This window comes from Ornithodoros turicata, chromosome 2, assembly GCF_037126465.1.
Source record: "Ornithodoros turicata isolate Travis chromosome 2, ASM3712646v1, whole genome shotgun sequence".
Taxonomy (NCBI): domain Eukaryota; kingdom Metazoa; phylum Arthropoda; class Arachnida; order Ixodida; family Argasidae; genus Ornithodoros; species Ornithodoros turicata.
In genome coordinates, this window is record NC_088202.1 from 138,343,953 (window position 1) to 138,363,417 (window position 19,465).

A 19,465-nucleotide genomic window follows, 5' to 3' on the forward strand; every position below is an offset into this window, starting at 1 on the left:
ACCTTAGTGCACAAGCATTGTCCAGGACAACAAAACAATTTTGAGAAGCACCCCGAATAGGACCCGAAGGAGCATTCTTTTGTTGGCGTCGCCATTCCGCAAGTCGGCTTCCATGCAATGTCGTGCTTTATATAGTTTAGTTTAGTTTAAACTAATATATATATATATATTAGTTCAGTTTGCGTTAGTGTCAGGTTAGTGCAAGTTAAGATTAGTTCGCAACATGAGACAGTAATCAGTTCTCTCATACTGCTGGATATGTGTTTGTAGCGCACTTTTTGCTACGAGATTCCTTCACGGAGATATCAGTTTCAAACCCCTCAAAAGTATCCACCCTACAATAACTTCTAATGAGTACAGCTGTTGTGTTTCCATACTTCCCTTCTCTTCTTCGTGACTGGAACCAGCTTGATCCAGACCAAGTACCCTGCCCATAAGTCAGTGATTTCGTTTACAGGACGATGTGTTTGTGTGTTACTGCACATATGCAGAGTGCCCCAGAAGACGTGTCATGGACAAAAATACTATGCCACCTAGAATCATGCAGTCGACAGTATTTGTTTTTAACTAGGTTTTTGCCACCTCCTGATGTGCGTGTCACGGAATCTGAGTTTAATCGTGTAATTTTTTACGAACTGAACTCGAAAATTTGCCGAGTCGCTTTTTTACCCCACCAATGTGAAGCGTGTGCCGAATTTACTCAAGTTGATGACAATTGACGCAGATATTGAAGAACTATCCCGTAGGAAAAAGTAGCAGAACGTCGTTGCTTTTCGGAATGCCGGAGGCATAGCGTAAGATGAGTTTCTTGTGCGCGCCCTGGTGGTCCGTCCGACGAAAGGAGGTTGCAAATATCGGCCCACAGAGGGATAGCAGAAAGAGGTAAAACAGGGATGGCTCATCGCATCCAGCTTCCGCTGTAATCATGCTATCCCTCTCCCAATTTCAAGAGCCGTCACTTTTTCTACTATCCCTCTGTGGGCCGGGTTTAGCAACCTCCTTTCGGCAGACTGAGAAAGTCCTCGAGCGCTATGCTCAGGGGGTTCCAAGAAGCATGATGTTCGGCTTTTTTTTTTGCCCCCGATGGGATGGATCCTCGGTGTCCCCGTCATTTATCGTGAACTTTGAGTAAATTTGGCACACGCTTCACATTGGTGGGGTAAAAGACAGAGTTTGCTTAACAAATTTTTGATTTTCGTTCATAATAATTAGCGTAATAAAACTTAAGTTAGGTGCCCATCACATCAGCAGGTGGCAAAATGCTAGTAAGAACAAACACCGTTGACCGTGTGATTCTAGTTCTAGGCGTAGTTTTTCTAATTATAATTCAATGACGCATTTTCTGGGACACCCCTGTATGTGCTCTTCCTACTTGGATGGTCAAGTGGTGCTTTGTGATACACCGTTAATATATACATTAATTAAGCGTGTCTATAAGTGCATTCTCTTTACGTAATCATTGTTATAGAATTGCCTGCCAGCTAAGCAGATGTTGTCTATTGCACAAACTGCTCATTACTTCCTGGTGTGGAAGAGCTAGGAAAGGGGAAACTTCACCTTGTTCATCACCCTTTAACGTCTTCCACACGTTACACGTTGAATCTGGAAAGTATTTAAATGCGAGTATCGTATTTCTTCGGAAGGAGAAAAGTCTACGCAAGATTTCGCCAAGAACTTCTCACCGACAGCTCTTCCGTCTCGACTGGGAACCCATTCGGACGTAGTTGACCCTCTGGCAGACGGTGAGTCGGCGTTTCCATCCATACCCCGTTAGAGCTTTTCATGTTCTGTGAGCGTACGAAAACTGTCGCTCTGTTTGTTTCAATCCCGGACTCAATTTTCTCTTTGTTGTAATTTGCATGGGCCGCGGACAGCGATTAGGAGGAAGCAAGAGGTACTTGTGTCTCCGAGCCACCACGTGTCAGCCCCTTTGGAATCACGACTCCAAGAAATGCAGCTCTCCCAGGAGTTCCGCGGTCAGCTCGTGAGAGTGAAATCGGAACCACTTGATGTAGCATCGTGCCTGCCAGAAGAGGGCCAGGTACATCAACAGCACTGCGGTGAGTATCCATCTCGAGGCGAAGCTTATGGTAAAATCCTGGTAAATTATACAGTCCGGTGGGGAATGCTTTATAGATGAAGTACGACTTTTTTGGGTTCAATGCCCGAAACGAATTCGGGAGGGAAAAAAAAATTGTGCGCTGTCATGGTTCCCACTGGTCCTTGAAACACCTTAATGTCCTAGAATTTGAAAATGTATCCATAACTTAAAAACCCAAAACTAGGGGACAAAAAAAACCCGACAATTCTCGACAGTCTCGGGCTTTTAAGTTATGGATCTATAACACCAGCTCGCTTGCTACCTCTCTATCCTCTCGTTATTGAAAATGTAATTTTGAAGGTTTAGAAAACACTGGATTTTTCCCACAGTCCTTGAAAACGCTCGATATTGCATCTCTTATTCTCATGGAGCTGATAGAGCCTGAAGTTTTCGGGAAATACTTTTTCCTACATTCGGGGGGTAAAAATCGGGTAAATAAACATATGCACTAAATTCATGCAAATTCGGGTGAAAAAACTTCCAGTACGCTAAATTCGGGGAGAAATCGGGCTCAGTTATTCAAACTAACTGTAGCGGTTTGGTACAAACGGTGATATAACTGCATTTTTCTGCCAAACAAGTAAGTTAGTGCATTCCAACAGACATCCCAGTGAGGGCAATTTGCCGGGTAAAAATCAGGTTTCACCCTAAAGAGGCAACCTTCAATTCGGGGAAGAATCGGGTTAAACCCTAAAACTTCAGGCTCTAGGTATAACTCGAAAAAAGTAAGACCCTGTGTATTGGATGCTCTTGGGGAACATGGCACGGTAATATTCTATGGACGTACTATTCAAACCATGAGGCGAAAAATGGGAGAAGTCTAGCACTCGCAAGTGAATATCGTAAGTATTTAAAGAGTTTGAAACATTTATTTTACTGAAAAACAAGGTTTCGGACAGGGTCCGTCCTCCATCAGGTGCGATACATTGAACACTTGGTAGAGAGTACTAATGTACATCGGAGAAAGGGGACAAAGAAGGTGGTGAGGAGGAAATGCAATCTCTAGTAAGAATTTGCGTTTCCTCCTCACCACCTTCTTTGTCTCCTTTCTGATGTACATTAGCGTAAATATCTCTACCAATAGTTCAATGTATCACATCTGATGAAAGACGGATTCTGTCCGAAAGCTTGTTTTTTCAGTAAAATAAATGTTTCAATCTCTTTAAATACTAATCTTATTCAAGCAATGGACTACTCTAGCAAACATCACCCAGGATGTTGGGGATAGAAACAGAGGATTCCTAGTTTCGTCGACTGACGCTTTTGTATGCGTTATGTAAGATAAGTGACAATTAGAGTGCATTGAAGGCTATTCTGTTGCATCAAGTGGCGACTCCAGAGTCAAAAGAGTCGTGACTCCACCAACTAAATGGGCAAGCGCACTTCCGGTGCTCATAACGAGAGTCACGGTTTCTGACACCATCTCAAAAGTGGTGTCACGATCCCAAAGAGACTGGGATAGAAGCCAAGTGACATTCCACCAGACTACATTACATACTTTATAATTTATTACATTACACGTTACATTACACGTTACATTACACGTTACATTACACGTTACATTACACGTTACATTACACGTTACATTACACGTTACATTACACGTTACATTACACGTTACATTAGATTACACTACACTACACTACACATTACACTACATTACACTACATTACATTACATAATTCATTGACTGGACGTGTTTTGCGTCATGGGTGCTCGTGCGGCCTGCACGGATATAACACGATGAACGATGCTCAGAAGGACCAGTCGAGAGTCAGTTGATCGATTCACTGAAAGATAAAAGCGCGATAGTTTGTAGATGCTTGTCAAAGCTGTTGTTCAGTTGTGTTGGTTGCGTCCTGTTGTATCCGTCCGTCTCCTTTGGGTTGCGTACAAGTACGAGTGAATCGATCCACTTCGTGAAACTTGCCGTCTCTGGTCGCCTACGTGAGTGACATTGCAGAACGAGACGAATAGTTCTTTAACAGATTGAATTTATTTGATTGCGGCGTCCGTCAAAATCGCCGGTGGGGCTAAAGCGCAATTTTTACTGATTCTTTTCGACTATTTCTGTCGAGACGCTGCGCATAGTTTTTTTGTTGGGTCTCCAGTTATCCGTGGAGGACTTTGTATTTCCGTAAAAACAAACAAACAAGGGAGTTTCGCTCGGCAATTTTCAAAGTTTGCTTAAAAAAAAATGACAAATTTCTCGCAGTTAAAAATTGTCCAAAGCCTTCCTCGATGGTGACAAAGGTTTGCAAAAGGTAATTGCCAAAAGTCCCACAGTCCTCCAGCAAGTACATTAGAACTTTCTACCACTTTAGGCGAAACACACTGTATAAAATCCTTCTACCGTGCTCGACTGTGTCCATTTTTGCTTGTGAATATGGACACTCCATCTGTACATGTAGACATCTTTCACGAGAACACCATCGGGCCGTGCAGAACAGCCACGACATAATATTAATATTATGTTATTAATAATAATATGTATAAATAATATTAAATGTATAAATTGTATAACATGTATAAATTAATAATAAATATATGTAATTGTTAATAATATTGCGCACGTGCCGCATCTCTGCGCCCTCTACAGTCGTAGTCGTTCCCAAACCGGACGGTGGCACACTGCTCCACGTACAGCCCGTGTCTCACTGCTTTTGCGTTCAGAAGATCGAGGTGCGCACGGTAAACGTCACGCGGCAGGCTGCGCACAGGCAAAACCGCAGAGTGTGCTACGAGCCCTGGGAAAAGTGCCCACTCCTCCTGCTAGGGGGACACGAGGCGTGTGACCCTTCCAAGTTCCAAACCCTTTCATCCCCAACAACCCTTTCCACTCTTCAACTCGTGCACCATTGGCTGAGGCGGCGCCCCCTACTTTTCGTTACTGGCGACAGGGCACACCTCTAGCTGCATTATAGTTAAAACTATAGGCCTTGCGTTCTTTCATAAGTTATGTTACGGTCACCCTCTTCCTCACCCCAGTTACTGTCTCCCCACCACTGTTACTCCCTCACAAGTTACTTCCATGACTTCATCACCCGCACAAAGTACCTGCTCCACCTACGCGAACCAAGAAATTCCTGTACTCTTCACACCAGCTGATGGTATCAAACTGGAATGACCTCCCTGCCCACATAGCATCAGAACAAAATGTATCGTCATTTATTTCCAAGTGCTATGATCATTTTCACAACGAATGAATTTCTTTGTGTTGAGTGAACGAATTTTGTGTATTTTTGTGTACATCGTTTTTGGTATTTGTCTTGTTACAAAACCTTCCCCCTTTATGTAATTCCCTTCACAAGGGTCTTTAAAGGAGCATGGAAATGATCGGAATAAAATATGACGGGAGAAGTAGAAATTATGATTCTGAGCCCTGTGATACATATTCGCACAAAAAGTTTGAGCGTAGCGCGCAATCCTGGAGCGCGAGGGAGATTTGAATCTCGCGGCAGAAATGCCCCCTCACTCGGCTGTCAGCCGCTGACGTCATGTGACCGCGCCGTCTTTTTCTTTATTTTTTGCGATTTCTCCGGCGCGCGCTGGCAAGCCGACCGGGAAGGAAGCGTTGTTGCTCATCGGACGCCGTGCGAAGGACAGGTGATGAATTGAACACTCTTTAGGCGACACGTCTGCTCTTCTCGACGAAACGTTTTATGGAGTTGGAGGCTAAGTTCCTCGAGCTTCGATTTCGCCACACGAATGTACCGGAGGCTCGTAAGTGATGCTGCTAAGTGTGAACGAACATTCGGATTGAAATATAGTGCTTCTTCTTGTTTACAAATGCATAGTCATGAAGACGCGGCGCAGTGACCAGTGTTTTCACTTGAAGATGTTGCCGACCATCATGACTTCTCCGTGTTGTGGTCAACACTATGGGCTCTGAACCGCATGGACACTGGCATCTCTGAGGCGAAAGAGCGGACCGATGAACGCATAGCTGTGTAACATTGCGCTTACCATATCTTAGTGATACCAGGAGCGTAACGTCTCCACAAACACTACAACATGAATACCAAAATAAAGTTAGTAAAGTTCATCTGCTAGCGATCTGTGGGAAACCCCAAAATACATGGTCAAATAATCATTTTCTTTTTTGAATGGTCATACGCAGAATACAACACTGGCACATGGAATAAATCTCCAACTGACAGGAACGTATTTAGTCGTATCACACATATATATGCTGCACACACAGGCACAATACTGTTCACTAATGAACGACACCTCAGCACAATCGGAACAGAAATCACAACCGCGTACGATCCACCTCAACCCGGGCCGTCACTGCAACACAGAGGCCTGGCTACACCTTTTACACTGCCCGCAGTCTTGTTTTATGCAAACCTTACGAGACAAATCATGTAAGAACGCAAGTGAATGTCAAACGCAAATAAATAGCAACAGCGTCTCAGTCGGTAAGTTGCCACGATTCCTGAGCTAGCAGACGATTCTGGCGGGGAGCAGACGCTTCCGGCAGCCAATGAAGTGCTCGGACGCCTGACGTCACCACACGCCAGACTCGGCTTGGGGGAGACTGTCGCCGCGGAGCGCATTCTTCCAAACTAATTTTCTCAGGAAATTCGCGCTTTTCGAAGGAAATATTTTCCGTAACAGTTTATGAAGGTAGTATGTTCATATCAAGCGGTGAAAAAATATATGTTCCAAATGATTTCCATGCTCCTTTAAAGTAAATAAATGAAATGAAATGAAATAGAACTGGGTTCAGAAAAGGTACAGAGGTGGTCGTCACGTGACTTGCAGACTTGCACTGTGGCTTACTTCTCCCCTTTCTTGTTTTACTTCAGGAGTTCCGGCTGGGATGTGTCGCATTAAAGAAGAACCTCCAGAGGAGTCTTCAAAGGAACATCCAATCATAGAAGTCAAAACAGAGCCTTATAACGTTGCAATCTTGACAGAACAGGACCATATGGGGCACCACTGTGATTCAACACCGGAAGGTAAATACACGATGGGCATGGACATTTAGTCAACACCAAACTTAATAGCGTGACAAAAAGAGGGATACAACAGAAATGCATTTTGAGTTTTCTGACAGACATGTATCAACTTTCTAGCACACGCTGTGTTCTATGAAAGATTCTCAAAGTAGGTGTGGAGATTCTTGATCCAATTTCACATCACTGTTGAACAGCAATACTATAAGGGAATAGAAAATGACCGTGTTCCAATTTTTATGCTCATGGGGCTCCTCCGAAATAGATGTCTTCCATATGTTTCGCCTCTTTTTCTTGGTTACCCCACTGTTAGGAATTCCTGTTAGTAATCAGGTATTCTGCGTAAAAATCCGAGCTTCGAAAACTGCGGTCGACTCTGAAGCCATTCCAGAGCTGTTCAGCGGTGTTGGTTCCTCTTCGGGATTTGTGATGATTTGAAAAATCCGTATAGGGATTTCGTTGGACGTGCTGAAAATAATTCCGGATTTAAAATGATTTGATTTACTCGAATGAATTTAAATCTGGACTCGACTTGATTTCGCGCCTTCTGCAAACCGCGGGTTTGGTTTAAACCCGATTTCTTTCCTCAAGTCCTCCACATTGTACAGAGGCGGCTGTCACGTGACTCGAAGCCTCGCAATGTTCCTTACTCCGTGCCCCATTAAGGAAGAACCGCGAGGGGAATCTTCAAAGGAACATCCAATCGTAGAAGTGATAAGAGAGCCTTACAATATTGCAATCTTAGCTGGACAGGACCAAATAGGACACAATTGTGAATCAGCATCAGAAGGTAAATACAAAATGGTCGAGGAGATTTAGTCAACACCAAGTTCGATAGCACGATATGGACAAAAAAAGTAGGGATGTGCCAACCGAATTCACGAACCCTAGTGCCCAAAAAAACGTCGAATCGTATCTTTCGAATTCACCAACCACGCTTGTTCCTTTCTTGTTTTTCAAGTTGGCTCCTCCCAAGTCTGCCGAAAGGCTCATTGGCTGACGGGTGTTTCTTTGTTTACATTGCTCTGGACTGAGAGAGCTCAGACAGTAACTGTTACATTTGCAAGTTTAAATGTAACATGGCTTTGTTTTTGATTGTTCCTTTAGCTTTATGAAAATTATTCAGGCTCCAGAGTCTATGGTATGTATTGTAGTCGATGAACGATACGTTAAATAGATGAACTATATGGGAATATTTTCTCCCGAAACTGAGCTGTTATGTTTTTTTATTTTTTCATTAAACAGATGTATCATATTCTGCTTCAAAACCCTTTTCAGTAGAAGTTTTTTTCTTCTTAGCTTTTTAAGCTGTTCTGAAGGAAAGGAGTCTAGATTTGTGGATTCGCAAAATTCTGGATTCGTCCCACCTCTTAAGAAAAGGGACACAACAGAAATGCACTTTAGTTTTCTGACAGACAGACACGCTGTCACTTCACTCACCTTTTAATGCTTTTTCATCTGATATACCGGGTGTCTCAGTTAAATCCCCGGGCTAAGTAATTCGCGAACCGGTGCACCAATCGAATAACTTTCTTTTTTACAAGTATCTGTCCAATACTGCCTACAACCTGCGCACCGTGTGAATGAGTTGGAGCCGCTTATTATTTAAATAAAAATTCAAATGAGTTTCGTGAAAACACATAACTTCTAAAGCAGGGCACCGTCAGCATTAAAATGGGTACTACCCCTTTTGGGACCTTCAGTGGACACCTTTTAGAGAAAAATCTGCCACCAAAGCGGGTCATTTGTTGCAGTAATTAATTGGTTTTGGTTTACATATTTTTGTCTCGGCTGGTCGCGGTGAAGCGCAAACGGACGCTCTTCCACTCCCATGTCCATCAATGAATTACGTCCATACACCAATGAATTACATCCTTTTGCACTTCGCCGCGACCAGCCGAGACAAAAATATGTAAACCGAAACCAATTAATTACTGCAACAAATGACCCGCTTTGGGTGCAGATTTTTCTCTAAAAGGTGTCCACTGAAGGTCCCAAAAGGGGTAGTACCCATTTTAATGCCGACGGCGTCCTGCTTTAGTAGTTATGTTTTTTCTTGAAACATATTTGAATTTTTATTTAAATAATAAGCAGCTCCAACTCATTCACACGGTGCACAGGTTGTAGGCAGTATCGGACAGATACTTGTAAAAAAGAAAGTTCTTCGATTGGTGCACCGGTTCGCAAATTATTTAGCCCGGGGACTTAACTGAGACACCCGGTATATATCAGGCATATATTCCCCCTACAGGTATCCGCTGAAACAGGCATTTATTTCATTTATATTTTGCCAGGACATGGCCCGATGTTTGACCTTTCATCCTAAAAATTCTGCTTCGAAAGGTGCACACTGGCGGTTAGCGTGCTAAAACACGGCCCTAGTCCGCGTGCGTACACGTCTGATCCAGTCTGCCGGTGCCGCGGGATGGCGGGCCTCCCGTCGATGTCGTACAAGAAAGGGACAACTTTGTGTGTAATCAAAGGTGGTAGTTTATGTCGACATATTTACGAGACTGCGAAAAAGCAGTATTTTGCAATGACAGCGACAAATGATTTCACTCACTTTCTATGAAAACATCTTCTGCATTCACTGTCCACGGTACTAGCTATGAATGTTTCTCGGCCTCGACTCTCCGATGTCTTGCTTTGCCATGCATGCGAACCTTGTATGCCGCTTTGAAACGCGGTATACGTTTTCCCCATTCCTTTTTCTTTTGCATTCTAAAAGAAGCCATGTCCTCAGCCCGTACATGGAGTAAGTCGACGCGCGTTAGGTGATTTGGCAAGCACGTTATCATATTTTGCGACTCTGAGATGACATCTTGCTCGAGCGAACGCAAATTCGGTGTCGTGTGGCATGGTGCTTGATTATTCCACCGATCCTGTCACACGCACTTTTGTCGTGGCCTGTTGTGAACAGCCATGTCGCGCTCGCAAAAGTAGATTTGGAGAGCTCACAGAGCCTATGTCGATTTTATTTTTAAAATGGCTCGCCGCTCTGTCTGACACGTAAATCATTGTTTTATTTATTTATGGTTGTACCCCAAGGCGCCCCATTGGGGCATTACATGAGGGGGTAAGCGAAGATAAAAGTTAACACAAGTAGAATATAAATAACACGGAAATATTAAATACAGTAGAACCTCTGTGTAGTGAACCTGCATGTAGTGAAGATATGGATATAGTGAAGTAAACCTGCGGTCACAATATGTTGAAACTCCAGTTTTTAACTACTGATGTAGTGAAGATATTGATATAGTGAATTTTTTAAGCGGTCGGACCAAATTTACTATAAAGAGGTTCTACTGTACACAGAAAATTGGCTAGTTCTCGCTTGAACACAATGAAATCGTTAATTACGACGATGTTCTGAGGAAGACAGTTCCACTCGTTGGATGTGTACGGAAAAAAACGAACGAGAAAATTGGTCAGTGTTGCATAGAAAACGTTCAACTTTAAAAATGTGGTTATGTCTCTGTGATGTATAGGAAGCAGCTCTGATGAAATTCGGTCGTAAAAAGGTGTTGTGAAAAAACTTGTGAAAAAGACAAAGTCGTAGAAACAAGAGAGAAACTGAACACACTTCCGGCGTAGCACAAGATCAGGAAGGTCTAGAGATAGCTTGATTGGTGAAATGCTAGAAGGATAGTAATAGACATTAGATATGAACTGTGCTGTATGAGGAACATTCTCATCAGGCCATTCTTCAATAGCTATGGAAGCTAACAGTGACTGTGCTGAATCGTGACACAAGTCTCCGCTCACCACACCAAAACTGTGCGTTTTTCCGTACCAGCTGTTACCGCACACGTGAATATGGAAATCTGTTTTCCCCAGTGGCGCGCTTGCGTTTCGCTAGGCATGGCTACGGTCCAGTTTTGAGCGAAATCAAAGGGCATTGGGTGCTTCTCCCGTATGGCTCTGCTCTTGAACGTCACTAATATAACTACAACAAATGCCAGAACCCGCCCACATCCCTAGCTCTGAAATGTACTGCTGCAAGTTCAGCACAGAACACGCGTTTGTGCTAAAAGCCATCTGCATAACATCATAAAGTGAAGTAAAGCAAGCTTCACAGGAACTTGCGGGAACCCTGGAAAAATAAATTCCTAACACGATATTTATTTGTACAATATTGGTATCACCGTGTACGGAGCTTGGAAGAGTGAGGTTTTACCTTCGGTGACCATTAAGTTTGACCTAGCCGTTGAAATACGGCTTTACGGCAACGTAGGAAACTCCCAGGCGTGAATTATTTCTTCAGCAGGACGTCAAAAGTTTGCCGACGAATAGCTCAGGTAAGGCTACGGCCCGACAACCTTCTCCAAACAAAGGGAGCATCGACACAAGGCCCGCCATCCCACGGTACCGGCAGCTGGGCTCCTAGACGTACAAACACGCAGACTAGGGCTGCGTTTTAACGCAGAATTTTTATTTAACAGAATTTTTTTATGTGAGATGAAAGGTCTAACATCGGGCCATGTCCTGGCAAAATGTAAATGAAATAAAAAGAGGCCCTTTCGAGAAATGGACGCTCAAAATCCTTGTTTTTTTTTCGAAATGTACCTTAACATTTGCCCGTTTCAGCGGACCCCGGCGCGGACCCCGTTTCAGCGGATATATATATATATATATATATATATATATATATATATCAGATGAAAGAGCATTAAAGGCTGAGTGAAATGATACCAAATATGATAGAGAGGAATACCTACAGCCACAGAAATCATGCGTCGAAGTTGGAACAAAACTGCGCGAGAGAGCATGTTCGCCATTTTTTATATCACAGAGTGGTTGCTCCTGTGCGTCAAAATTTGCGCTCAGACTGCTGGCCTGTAGGCATACTAAAGCATAAAAAAATTTCACTGCAGTAACTTTTAAGACTCTGGAGATATACGCATGCAAACAGGGCAAAGCTGAAACACTCGAATTCAGGGCCACTATTATGTAGAAATTATTCATTTTACCGCTATTGGTCGTCATCTACGATGAGCTTCTAAATATAAAAAATAATGAAAATCCAGGAGGTCAATGGGACCTCCCTGCCTGAACTGCCAGCACTAATAGCAGAAAGCAAGTTTTGTAACCACAAGACCAAATGGATGTCTTAGTGAATCAGTGTCAATTGACTAGCGCTCAGGCTCATTACTGGTAGCACCCATTTCATAACCACAATGTGTCTGCGTCACCCGTGATCCCGTCCATGCTATCCAGTCGGATTTGTGAGGCGGAATTGTACGTATGCACAAGTAGTACAGCTTTTAGCTATTCAAACAATACGAACATTCACTAATAATCATACAACACTGCGTACAGACGCCAGCGACTAAAGAAAAAAAGCGCGTCGTAATTATATCACTCCGAAATAGAAGTCGCAGGTACTAATACAGGAGGAGGATTCAAACAAAAAGCTACGGCTGTCCTGAATCGACCCCTGGGCCTTCCGTGTCCTCGTCCGACACTTTAGCTCGCACGAAGTGCCAGAGTAAGGGGGTAAGCTGCTTTAAACGTAGGGTCTCAGTAGTGCACAAGGTGGATTATTTGTGGAGTCGGAAGTGAACAGCGTGACAGGGCACGCGACGCCACCAAGTTTTTTCCAAAAACCGTCAATCAGAGACGTGCCTGTACTGGTATGCCCTCTTAATGTCCGATATCTGAAATTTCAGGAGCAAGAGAGAGCACAGGTACGCTCCATATTGAGAAGGACCAGCCCAGAGGCACTTGTGATCTAGAATCTTCAGGTTTCACTTCTTCAGAGGCACAGTTCAAGATAAGCACAATAACCCCTGGACCACAATACAACAACACCTCACTAGTCACTACGGACGGTAGAACCACAGAGCGGCCTCCAGACGAGAGCAAGCCATGTGCACTTGCATGCACATCGAAAGACAGCCTGAAACAGCACATGTGTCAGAGCGAGTCTGAAATGCGTTCCATTACTTCTCCACCAGATGATAAGATGGGAGAGGAGGGTTTCACGTACGACATCTGTGCCCCTGCATTCTCACCGTCTGGGAGTGACGAGAGCCACGTGTCAAAGCGTACTGACGAGAAGCAAAGCAAGTCCAATCTCTGCCAGAGCTTGAGTCTGGGGTGTCACAAGCAAACGTATACGAACAAGAAACCGCACAAGTGTGACCTCTGCCCGGCGAAGTTCAGCTGGGTTGCGCACCTGCGACTTCACAAGCGAGTGCACACTGGCAAAAAGCCATACAAATGCGATACCTGCCCGTCAGAGTTCAGCCAGAGCTGCCAGCTACAGCGTCACAAGCAGACACACACGGGCGAGGAGCCTTACAAGTGCCATCTCTGTCCTGCAAAGTTCAGCCATAGTAGGGGCCTGAGGTATCACAAGCGGACACACACAGACGAGAAGCCAGACAAGAGCAATGTCTGCCCTGCTGAGTTCAGCAAGAGTACGCACCTACAGGACCACAATTTGACACACATGGGCGAGAAGCCGTACAAGTGTAATCTCTGTCCTGCAGAGTTCAGCCATAGTGCAAGCTTGTCGTGTCACAAGAGGACACATACAGGTGAGAAGCCATACAAGTGCGATGTCTGCCCCGCCAGATTCAACCGTAGCGGGATCCTGCAACTGCACAAGAGGACACATACGGGCGAGAAGCCGTACAAGTGCGACGTCTGCCCTGCAGTGTTCAGTTGGAGCAGGAGTCTACAGCTGCACAAGAGGAGACACACGGGCGAGAAACCATACAAGTGCGATGTCTGCCCTGCGGAGTTCAGCTTGAGCGGGGGTCTACAGGTGCACAGGAGGAAGCACACGGGCGAGAAGCCGTACAAGTGCAACCTCTGTCCTGCAGAGTTCAGGCACGGCGCGGGCCTGTCATATCACAGGCGGACGCACTCGGGCGAGAAGCCATACAAGTGTGATGTCTGCCCGGCGGTGTTCAGCCAGAGCGGGAACCTACAGCAGCACAAGAGGACACACACGGGCGACAAGCCATACAAGTGCGATCTCTGCCCTGCGGAGTTCCGCCAGCGCGGGAGTCTACAGCTGCACAATAGGACGCACACGGGTGAGAAGCCGTACAAGTGCAACCTCTGTCCTGCAGAGTTCAAGTACAGAGCGGGCCTGTCATACCACAAGCGGACTCACACGGGCGAGAAGCCATACAAGTGCGATGTCTGCTCTGCGGAGTTCAGCTTGTTGGGGATCCTACAGAAGCACAACAGGACACACACTGGTGAGAAGCCGTACAAGTGCGATGTCTGCCATGTGGAGTTCAGTCAGAAAGTGCACTTACAACAGCACAAGCGGACACACACAGGCGAGAAGCCGTACAAGTGCGATGTCTGCCCTGCCAAATTCAGCCGTAGCGGGATCCTGCAAGTGCACAAGAGGACACATACGGGCGAGAGGCCATACAAGTGCGACGTCTGCCCTGCAGTGTTCAGTTGGAGCAGGAGTCTACAGCTGCACAAGAGGAGACACACGGGCGAGAAACCATTCAAGTGCGATGTCTGCCCTGCGGAGTTCAGCGTTAGGGGGGGTCTACAGGTGCACAGGCGGACGCACACGGGTGAGAAGCCATACAAGTGTGATGTCTGCCCGGCGGTGTTCAGCCAGAGCGGGAACCTACAGCATCACAAGAGGACACACACGGGCGACAAGCCATACAAGTGCGATCTCTGCCCTGCGGAGTTCTACCAACGCGGGAGTCTACAGCTGCACAATAGGACGCACACGGGCGAGAAGCCGTACAAGTGCAACCTCTGTCCTGCAGAGTTCACGCACAGAGCGGGCCTGTCATACCACAAGCGGACTCACACGGGCGAGAAGCCATACAAGTGCGACGTCTGCTCTGCGGAGTTCAGCCTGATCGGGAACCTACAGAAGCACAAGAGGACACACACTGGCGAGAAGCCGTACAAGTGCGATGTCTGCCATGTGGAGTTCAGTCAGAGAGCACACCTACAACGGCACAAGCGGACACACACAGGCAAGAAACCGTACAAGTGCGATCTCTGTCCTGTAAAGTTTGCCCGCAGCGCGACTCTGAGAAAGCACAAGCAGACACACACGTGCAAGGAGCCGTAGATGTGCAGTTTCTGTCCTGCAGAGTTCAGCCGGAGTAAGCACCTGCGGGACCGTAATTGGGCACACAGAGGCAAAAAGCAATACAAGTGCAATGTCTGCCCTGCAGTGTTCAGCTAGAGAGGGACCCTACTGCTTCGCGCCTACGGGCGAGAAGCCATACAAGGGCGATGTCTGCCCTGCCAAATTAAGCCACAGTGTGGGCCTAGGGCAACACATGTAGACCCAGACAGGTGCAAAGCCACACTGAAGCATTCTCTGTTCTGCAGACTTGAAGGACATCACAAACCTGCAGTGTTACAAGTGGGTGTGCATTGGTGTGAAACTATGTAAATGCAGCATCTGTCCTGCAGAGTTCATTCACTTGGTGAACAGACACCAGCCAGAGAACAAAACAGCTGCAGGAAGAGGCAGAGCAGGGACCTGTGGCTTCACACGTACCCACGAGAGACAATGAAACTGTGAAAGCGCAGAGGCCAAGTAACTCGTACACGTGAAAGAGGTTGTCCAATTAAGTGTCGGTTCTGTTCTGTCGCATATGTCCTCGTGTCCAGGAAAAAAAAGGTCCCGCTAAAACCCCAGCTCAAGGTCATCATTTTTATCGATGTCGATCGAGTGAACAACGGAAACAAATGAAAGACAATAATTATTTCCAGCAATCATTTCTCTACTAGAAAAAAAAAAAAAAACATGTTTGACTGTACGGAGGGTGTACGGAAATATGAAACGTAGGCCATACACTGTATGGGATCCGCAGACCACAGATAGTCCGTAGGAGTCCGTATCACCTGTGCTCTGCGGATTCCGTACGGTGTATGGCCTTTGTGGTCTGTGGACTGCACACGCTTTATAGTGTCCGCAGACCATAGGTGGTGCAGACTCCAGTTGCTGTGCAGAGACCCTTAGCCACAGGTGGTATGGACTCTGCATGCTGCACAGAGCTGCTAGATGCCACAAATAGGGACAGAAAGCGATTGTCAGTTGATACAAACACATCTCGTTTATCACATGTATATAGGTCATACATAAAATCACGTCTCTGAAAATCCAGCCAGCAGTTTGTTCTTCTAACATAATATCTGTGGTTAGGCCAGATCCTTGGGACAAACATCTAAAAAGAAGAAGAAAAACCCACTGCACTATCAAGAATAGGAAGTCAGAGGCTTAGAATTGGGACCTGACATTTCAGAGTATACCTGTTTACCCCACAATGCAAATTAGCAATAATTGAACATCCGTATTGTCATCGAGGGATAAGTCGAAAAATTTTAAACTTAGAAAAAGGGCCTAATCTGACTGTCCGTCCCAGTGACATGCATGCATGTCCCGTTTCGCTTTGCCTACAACAGTCGAGTGTGTAACCTCCACGGCATGGTTTGGGTAACCGAATGGTTATCTGTAGGGGTGTGCGAATATTCGAGTTCTCGAATTCGAATGGAATATCAAACGCTCGAGCTATTCGATTCGCGAATCCAATATCCAATATTCGATTTTTCGAGTATTCGACTATTCCACGAATATGAACGACACAACCCGAAAGTGGGCTTTGTAAATTTTGTAAAGCAGGCTTCACCTGATGCACGGAAGCATCAGGTGAAGCCTGCTTTACAAAATTGCCCTTGCTGCAGGACCCACACAGGCAGGACGGTGTTTAGTTTAAGATAACGTTATCCAAAGTTTGGTTTGTAGACGTCGTCTGTGAAAGGGGTGAGGCCCCTTCCACATGCAGTTTAGCGGTGCCGGCGAGGGACTTTGATTTAATGTCTGTGAGGTTGCCTTTAAAAAGTTAAGACTCTCGAATAATGACTACAGCCCACGAACAAGAAGGGTGTCTTAAAGATGTCCTTTATGTCTAAAATTTCTGTAGTGCAATTTCTTAGGGTCAGTGCAAAGAAACTAAATGGTGTTCATGGCAAAGCTGAGGCAGGATGCCAATTCGTTTGTTTCGCAAATGGCCTGTGGTTGTCTGAAACAATTACAGCCTCATCCGTATAACATGCTACTGCCTGACATAAAATTTTGAAATAAAGGTAACCACTCCAGTACGGCAGTAAGTGTAGGTTCACCTGAAAAGCAGGAATCACTCTCGTGTAAAATTAAAGAGTAGGGGCTTAAACAGAAGAATTGCATGTCTCTCTTGTGACAGTTAATGCCAGAAAAATTACACTAAAGCCCTGAGCTACAAAATGGAAACTTTTAGTGCGACAGTCACATATTGTAAATTTTGCACGAATATTCGATATTCGATTCGGTATTCGGAATTTTTCCCTCCGTTCGATTCGATATTCGATTCGACTTAAAATATTCGGATTCGCACACTCCTACTTATTAGGGAAAAGGAAAGAGCCAACCCAAACGGAACTTAATGCTGCAGAAATTTCTTAAGACTTAATTTATCTAAGTAGGACGTAATTATTTTTGTGATTTACCGGTACTCTTGTTCGCAGTCTGGACATTGAGTTAATAATCCACTTTGCGGCAGTCATATTTGTTGACGATCCTATTTGTTGGTGATTCAAGTGAATCTTCAACGTATATGCTGACATCGCGAAACCAGATGCTCACGCAAGACATAGTGAAGACCACCAAAGAAGTGAAGAAGATAGTGTCAGTTTGCAACAATTATATTGTTTGAGGTAAGTCGTCTTTAACCGTGTAAGAGAAATGATTTTTCGACTAAAGTATGGTTTACTTTCTCATGTAAGGCGGGAGTTCAAGCTCGCCCATCGTCATAACCATGACTGCATAGTGGCACTTCTTATGCTGGGTAGCAGGAGCGTAGGGAAATTTCATTACCAGGACAGAGTGCACTTCAAGTAAGGGACACAAAATTAGCCCACGTGACTGAGATGCTACGCTCCTGTAGTGGGACAGTGAATTGCAATATAGTCCTGAATTTTCTTTGGCAGGTACGTATCTGTATGTAGGCGTCATTGCATAAAAAAGTAAAAAAGGGGGATAAGTCGTACTTATCCCCACATTGCATACAGAGGTTCAATTACCAATAACGACGTTTAACCACTTTTGAAATAGCCCCCTGAAAACTTTTGCACCGGGCAGCTCCAAAGTTGCAAGGATCAATTAGAGACTGCAGGAATTCTACAAAACATAAAAATCGTCTAACTGGACAAAAAGTAGAGAACTCCGACTTAACATAACAAAATAACAAGTTTTACTCAGACGTTTCGTCTGTCATGCGACGGACATCATCTGTGCCAAACTGGATGAGAGATTATACAACCTGTCGCTATTTAAGGAGATGAGAGTATTGTTCGGGAAGGGGTCACGGTTTTTGTTACACACCGAGGGGTCACCACGTATGTGCCACGACTCTAGAAGCTTCCTGGGTCCCCATCTTTGTTCGCGAGCCAAGGTCACCGCGTTGTCGAAGTCGAAACAATGTTCCGTGTCCCAACAATGCTTTGTAAGCTCCGTCTTAAACCGTGTGGCGTGGGTCGCGCTCTTTATGTCCCGTTTATGTTCTTTGTTATGTTTTTTGCTATGTTAAGTCGGAGTTCTCTACTTTTTTGTCCAGTTATGTCGTCTCCCGGCTTTTGGAGTATTTTTGCATAAAAATGGTCATAGAACGTGTAGAAAGGAGCATATTAATTATGTCCCTAAAAAAAAGTGCATTACGTGCAAACATAGTCCGCACCTCCTCAGCCCATCCACCACCAAAAAATGCTGAAAAATACAAGCAAACATCAGACCCTATTTATTATGGGTACGGGTTTGGAGGAGCAATGAGGTGGCACTTAATGCGGCTCCAATGTCAAACAGTCCCTCAGGAGACATCTTGCAAAACATTTTTGCTGCGCGGTGTGTTGTGCAAAAAAATAGAGCTGCCTCAGACAGCGTCAAAGCGCATCTTTGCATCACGTCAGGATGTCCACCTGCGCTTTTCTCTTTCATACCGATTGGCTTACAGTGATGGGTTCTATGTTGCCAAGAATGGGAAGATCTATGAGAGCTTTGTCAAACAGAGGCATTTTGTTTCGGAACAGCCCCCACGGCCACAAAAACAAATAATAAAGGGGGGTCATCTCACGACTCGGCATTCCGGGGTGCGGACAATTGCTCACTGGACAATTGCTCACCGGACAGTTGCTCACCGGACAATTGCTCACCAAAAAACTGCTGAGGCCGGACAATTGCTCACCACAGAACCGTTGAAGCCGGACAATTACTCACCGCCTCTTTCACCACACTTATATTGTGATTTTATTTCGCGTTTATGGCGCTTGACTTTTTTTATGTTAACTGTCTAAGTTGCTTCAAATAGATCTAGGAAATCCACCAGTGAAGAGGCTGAGGCGAGAGGTCGTCCACTTGCAG

The 19,465-nt window shown here is 45.1% G+C and overlaps 1 protein-coding gene across 1 annotated transcript; it reads left to right on the forward strand.

The window, feature by feature from the left end:
• The first annotated feature begins 1,854 nt into the window (after positions 1 to 1,854).
• On the forward strand, positions 1,855 to 15,770 carry LOC135386217 (zinc finger protein 431-like). Its single transcript, XM_064616031.1, has 3 exons — positions 1,855 to 2,060; positions 6,916 to 7,068; positions 12,735 to 15,770. The coding sequence occupies exons 1-3, from the start codon at positions 1,952 to 1,954 to the stop codon at positions 15,131 to 15,133; spliced, it is 2,661 nt and encodes an 886-aa protein (XP_064472101.1). The 5' UTR covers positions 1,855 to 1,951; the 3' UTR covers positions 15,134 to 15,770.
• The last annotated feature ends 3,695 nt before the right edge of the window (positions 15,771 to 19,465 follow it).